The sequence below is a fragment of the Dendropsophus ebraccatus genome, chromosome 10, assembly GCF_027789765.1.
Source record: "Dendropsophus ebraccatus isolate aDenEbr1 chromosome 10, aDenEbr1.pat, whole genome shotgun sequence".
Taxonomy (NCBI): Eukaryota; Metazoa; Chordata; class Amphibia; order Anura; family Hylidae; genus Dendropsophus; species Dendropsophus ebraccatus.
The window spans coordinates 29708671-29715227 of NC_091463.1; the positions used below are offsets into that span (position 1 = coordinate 29708671).

The 6557-nt window shown below is 45.9% G+C and overlaps 1 protein-coding gene across 5 annotated transcripts in view; it reads left to right on the forward strand.

Annotated features, from left to right (window-relative positions):
- The window catches only part of RABEPK (Rab9 effector protein with kelch motifs), a 31202-nt gene extending 25061 nt beyond the window's left edge, over window positions 1-6141 (forward strand). For all 5 annotated transcript variants that reach the window (XM_069943116.1, XM_069943115.1, XM_069943117.1 and 2 more), the window contains exon 8: window positions 5810-6141. In XM_069943116.1, the coding sequence (XP_069799217.1) occupies window positions 5810-6018 (209 nt within the window). In that variant the 3' untranslated portion in view covers window positions 6019-6141. The remainder of the gene's footprint in view (window positions 1-5809) is intronic.
- Window positions 6142-6557: the final 416 nt, after the last annotated feature.

The window sequence follows — 6557 nt, forward strand, 5'->3', positions numbered from 1 at the left end:
CCAGCGACATGACAGCACCACCAGAGAGAGGGACTCTGCCCCCCTCTCTGGTGGTGCTGTCATGTACTCGGGGAAACTACATTAACGGTGAGTAACTCCGGTTCTCTCCATCCCATCAGGATTCATTGACAGATTTTCCTAAGGTATTCAATAATTGCAGAACACTTAACTTAAAAAATGAATGCACCACCGGCTTCTCCAATCATTTGGTGGACAATAAAAAAAAATTAAGAAATTTAACCAGTTGCAAGGATGGGGATCTGATCCCCCGAATACCTGCTCAAATGCAGCAGAGAGAAGTTTGTATGGAATGGGGGTTAAAGATGCCTGACACATCTCCATACAAACCTGTCTGCATAAATCCATGGCTAGATGGGGCTGGTTATCATGATTCCAGACATGTCTTTTTTATGTCATTAGGTCTCTCTATTGGGAGAGATATATGGTGCATTTACACAGGCAGATTTATCTGACAGATTTTTGAAACCAAAGCCAGGAACAGACTATAAACAGGGAACAGGTCATTAAGGAAAGACTGAGAATTCTCTTTTCAAATCCATTCTTGGCTTTGGCTTCCAGAATCTGTCAGATAAATCTGCCTGTGTAAACGCACCAATAGGCCTTTTTGTATATATGCAAATAATTTTCAGGTGCCCAGGGGGGCGTTCCCCAGCATGGAAAGAGCAGAGGTAAGGTTGTCCTGTCCCCTTTATCTATCATTCTCAGTTAGTGGATGCAAGCAGGTACATAGGCTGTGAATAAAAGGGCATGGGCTGCACTTACCTGGGTTCTTGCTGTGCTGAGAAACACCCCCATGGCACTTCAGTCCCATTTGCATATTAACAAAAAAAAAAAAAAGCCTTATATGCCGCTAACAGAGAGGGCCATTGGAACAAAAAAAAAGTATGCCTGGGATCCTGACGAAAAGCCTTATCTGGACACTTGCTTATTTACATTTCAATTTTTCTGCTGACAGATCTGCTGTAGGGAACCAATCATCACTTTTATACTGCCTATTGCATCAAGGCAGTCCCCAGCTTCTACTTGCCACTGCACAAGCCTTAATTGTTAGATCTCTCCATTTGGGTATAAGGAGAGGTCTATCAAGGCTGGCAGAAACCCTGATGATTCCTGGCTCACCTGCTTTTGTAATCCCTGCTTTTAAAGCTTGTGGTCCCCTATTATGATGAGGCCTCAAAAGTCAGACCCCAACCATTTATCTTCTGTCCAGTGCTCAGTGCTCTTCCCCAATAACTTACCTCTCCATCATCTCACCCCCTGTGCACTTGACCCAATGCCATTCCACCGTATACCAACCTTACCACATTGGTTATCTCTGTTCTAAACCATCTCTTGGCTATTTTCTCCTCCCCAAACTCTTTTATCCCTCTGCATCACAGGCTTGGCCCTCTCCTGGATGCCCTCATACCAGGGGCGTAGCTAGGGGTTCAGTCTAGGGGGGGCGAGCAAGTCTGAGTGGGCCCCCAACCGACTAAGTTACCCATAGGGAACCTCAGCAGAAGACACTGCTTTCCAAATAATAAAGGAAATATTTAACTACATTACTCAGAGAACAGGGACTGAGAGCAGTGTAAAAAGGCTTTCTACTTTTCACATATATGGCCATGTAAAATTTAAAGGGGTTATGCAAGATAAAAGAACCATAGCTGCTTTGTTGGGTGACCTCCATCATACTGAGTATTAGATGCTGGGAAAGCTGGGTGACCCCATTATACTGAGTACAAGATGCTGGAAATGACCAACATCATAAGGGGTGTAGTAGTGAGGTATAGTGAATAAGGGGTGTAGTAGTGAGGTATAGTGGATAAGGGGTGTAGTAGTGAGGTATAGTAGATAAGGGGTGTAGTAGTAGTATAGGTAGATATGAGGGGTGTAGTAGTGGAGGTGTAGTGGATGAGGGGTGTAGTAGTGGAGGTATAGTGGATGAGGGGTGTAGTAGTGAGGTATAGTGGATGAGGGGTGTAGTAGTGAAGGTATAGTGGATAAGGGGTGTAGTAGTGGATGAGGGGTGTAGTAGTGGAGGTATAGTGGATAAGGGGTGTAGTAGTGAGGTATAGTGGATAAGGGGTGTAGTAGTGAGGTATAGTGGATAAGGGGTGTAGTAGTGGATGAGGGGTGTAGTAGTGGAGGTATAGTGGATAAGGGGTGTAGTAGTGAGGTATAGTGGATAAGGGGTGTAGTAGTGAGGTATAGTGGATAAGGGGTGTAGTAGTAGTAGTATAGGTAGATATGAGGGGTGTAGTAGTGGAGGTGTAGTGGATGAGGGGTGTAGTAGTGGAGGTATAGTGGATGAGGGGTGTAGTAGTGAAGGTATAGTGGATAAGGGGTGTAGTAGTGGATGAGGGGTGTAGTAGTGGAGGTATAGTGGATAAGGGGTGTAGTAGTGGAGGTATAGTGGATAAGGGGTGTAGTAGTGGAGGTATAGTGGATAAGGGGTGTAGTAGTGGAGGTATAGTGGATAAGGGGTGTAGTAGTGAGGTATAGTGGATAAGGGGTGTAGTAGTGAGGTATAGTGGATAAGGGGTGTAGTAGTGGATGAGGGGTGTAGTAGTGAGGTATAGTGGATGAGGGGTGTAGTAGTGAGGTATAGTGGATGAGGGGTGTAGTAGTGAGGTATAGTGGATGAGGGGTGTAGTAGTGAGGTATAGTGGATGAGGGGTGTAGTAGTGAAGGTATAGTGGATAAGGGGTGTAGTAGTGAGGTATAGTGGATAAGGGGTGTAGTAGTGAGGTATAGTGGATAAGGGGTGTAGTAGTGAGGTATAGTGGATAAGGGGTGTAGTAGTGAGGTATAGTGGATGAGGGGTGTAGTAGTGAGGTGTAGTGGATGAGGGGTGTAGTAGTGAGGTATAGTGGATAAGGGGTGTAGTAGTGAGGTATAGTGGATAAGGGGTGTAGTAGTGAGGTATAGTGGATAAGGGGTGTAGTAGTGGAGGTGTAGTGGATGAGGGGTGTAGTAGTGGAGGTGTAGTGGATGAGGGGTGTAATAGTGGAGGTGTAGTGGATGAGGGGTGTAGTAGTGAGGTATAGTGGATAAGGGGTGTAGTAGTGAGGTATAGTGGATAAGGGGTGTAGTAGTAGTATAGGTAGATATGAGGGGTGTAGTAGTGAGGTATAGTGGATGAGGGGTGTAGTAGTGAGGTATAGTGGATAAGGGTGTAGTAGTGGATGAGGGGTGTAGTAGTGGAGGTATAGTGGATAAGGGGTGTAGTAGTGAGGTATAGTGGATAAGGGGTGTAGTAGTGAGGTATAGTGGATAAGGGGTGTAGTAGTGAGGTATAGTGGATAAGGGGTGTAGTAGTGAGGTATAGTGGATAAGGGGTGTAGTAGTGAGGTATAGTGGATGAGGGGTGTAGTAGTGAGGTATAGTGGATAAGGGGTGTAGTAGTGAGGTATAGTGGATAAGGGGTGTAGTAGTGAGGTATAGTGGATGAGGGGTGTAGTAGTGGAGGTGTAGTGGATGAGGGGTGTAGTAGTGGAGGTGTAGTGGATGAGGGGTGTAGTAGTGGAGGTGTAGTGGATGAGGGGTGTAGTAGTGAGGTATAGTGGATAAGGGGTGTAGTAGTGAGGTATAGTGGATAAGGGGTGTAGTAGTAGTATAGGTAGATATGAGGGGTGTAGTAGTGAGGTATAGTGGATGAGGGGTGTAGTAGTGAGGTATAGTGGATAAGGGTGTAATAGTGGATAAGGGGTGTAGTAGTGAGGTATAGTGGATGAGGGGTGTAGTAGTGGAGGTGTAGTGGATGAGGGGTGTAGTAGTGGAGGTGTAGTGGATGAGGGGTGTAGTAGTGGAGGTGTAGTGGATGAGGGGTGTAGTAGTGAGGTATAGTGGATAAGGGGTGTAGTAGTGAGGTATAGTGGATAAGGGGTGTAGTAGTAGTATAGGTAGATATGAGGGGTGTAGTAGTGAGGTATAGTGGATGAGGGGTGTAGTAGTGAGGTATAGTGGATAAGGGTGTAATAGTGGATGAGGGGTGTAGTAGTGGAGGTATAGTGGATAAGGGGTGTAGTAGTGAGGTATAGTGGATAAGGGGTGTAGTAGTGAGGTATAGTGGATAAGGGGTGTAGTAGTGAGGTATAGTGGATAAGGGGTGTAGTAGTGAGGTATAGTGGATAAGGGGTGTAGTAGTGAGGTATAGTGGATGAGGGGTGTAGTAGTGAGGTATAGTGGATAAGGGGTGTAGTAGTGAGGTATAGTGGATAAGGGGTGTAGTAGTGAGGTATAGCGGATGAGGGGTGTAGTAGTGGAGGTGTAGTGGATGAGGGGTGTAGTAGTGGAGGTGTAGTGGATGAGGGGTGTAGTAGTGGAGGTGTAGTGGATGAGGGGTGTAGTAGTGGAGGTGTAGTGGATGAGGGGTGTAGTAGTGAGGTATAGTGGATGAGGGGTGTAGTAGTATAGGTAGATATGGGGGGTTTAGTAGTGGAGGGGACAGGGCACACGCCTTCCAGTCAGCTCTAATGTGTGTCGGCTCTCTGCATAAGTGAAAGTGAAAGTAAGGGATTGTGCTGTGCAGCCGTCCCCTAGTGAGGCAAAGAGTCTGCTGCCTGAGGCAGAAAGCTCATTCTATCTCATGGCAGAAGTGCCAGTTACCAGGTGAACACATGGCAGACCCTCTTCTTACCACCCGCCCGCCATTTTTTCCACTAATACAGCAGGTATACACACCCCAAGCTGCATCCCCCCAGTAGCCTGTAACTCCAAATTAGGTCCCCGTCATTTGGCCAGACCAGCACATCACACCCCACACCTCCTCTCCCCCCAGAAAAAGAAAGGACGCCATAATTACCTGCAACGCAGTACTGTCACAGTCAGCCTCAGGAGTCAGCTCACTCCCTGAGTCTCTGCTCTGTGTGTGTGACTCAAGTGCAGGGGGAAGGTAGCGGCCTCTTGTGGCTGGAGGCGGAATTGCTCTGCCTCCGGCCACAGGAGTGATTACATGGCATAATCTCTGGAGATCACAGTGGGCCCCTGCCAGAGTGGGCCCGGGGGCGGCCGCCCACCCTGCCCCCTATCAAATATCGCTACTGCCTCATACTTGCTGTATTCAGGTACATTCAAGTACCACTTCTATGCTGATGATGTTTCCCGGTTCATATGTCACCTCTCTTCTATCCAGGATCTTGGGAGTTTCTTCCTTCTTTTCCTCCCTCTTTCTAAAACTCAGCATGAACAAAACAAAATTACTCATCTTTTCCCATCTTGCTTCACCCCACCCCCACTGTCCACTTCTCCTCTGCCAATTCCTTTACTGGCTTCTCATTGCCCAAGGAATCCAGTTTCAATTGTTATCTATGATATACAAGGCTGTCCACAATCTTTCCCCTCCATACATGGTCTGATGTGATCTTTGTATTATGACCTTCATGCGATCACCAATCCCGCTGCCTCTCCCCACAACTAGTTACAAGATTTCTCCCACACTTCCCCCGTATACTCACTAACCCAACTCTTATCCATTATCACAACCTTCAGATGAAACCTGAAAACTCATAGGCTACAACCTCCAATAACTCTGCTCCCCTCACCTTGTAGATTGTAAGTCCTCACAAGCAGGGTTCTCTTTCCCCATGTACCAGTCTGTCATTTACATTATTCATGTCATTTGTTCGCTAATCTTTTATCATATATCCAGCACTCTGGAATCAATGGCACTTAATATACCCATTAGTTTTATACCTGCTTAGACAGGTATATTAAGAAATAGATGTCATACTGCATTTAGAAGGGTAGGATATGGTGAAAAGTCTGAAAAGTTAGAATTAACTTTTTTTTTTTCCTTCCCCATCAGAGGAACATTTGTGGGCACAGATGAAGTTTGACTCTCCTAGTCCCCCGCCACGGTTAGATCATTCCATGTGTGTTATTCCTTGGAAAATAAGGACAGACCCTTCTGCTGAGGACTTGGAGAGATCTGTTCCAATCTGCCTTATATTTGGTGGCATGGATACTGCTGGGGAGCTATTCAACGACTGCCATGTAACCGCACTACAAGGGTAGAGGTGTATGCAATGGACTGATCAGCTCTTCTTACATGGGAACCGGCATTTAGGTTCCAGTCCAAATCACAGGGGATTTGGTTAGAAGTTGCGATGTATGAATGAAAAGTGTACATGTACAATAAAGACCTTTTTTTTATATTTTTGAAGGTTTGATGTGCTTTTGAGCTATAAAGAGTATATGCTAATAATCTTTGGGATACACACACACACTTTATCTGAAGTCCTACAAGATGGGAAGCTGTACACAAAAATTTACAGCTTTACACCAAGCTTCATGTTTAGTAGATGAGTGTCAATGAAAACTCACCTAAGGGCCTGGTAGAATCCTTACCAATCTGCTAGTTATACCCTATGAACAGGACAGGGCTTAACTTCTGGAAACAAGAACGCCTCTTAGACAATAGGGCCACGTTACCACACACCCATGAATGCACATGACTGGAACCATCCACAATTTTCATACTTAGCAAGGGTCCTAACAGTTGGAATACATGTTGGGAGAGGGGAATACACCTGTCACGGACAGAAGTGGCAGCA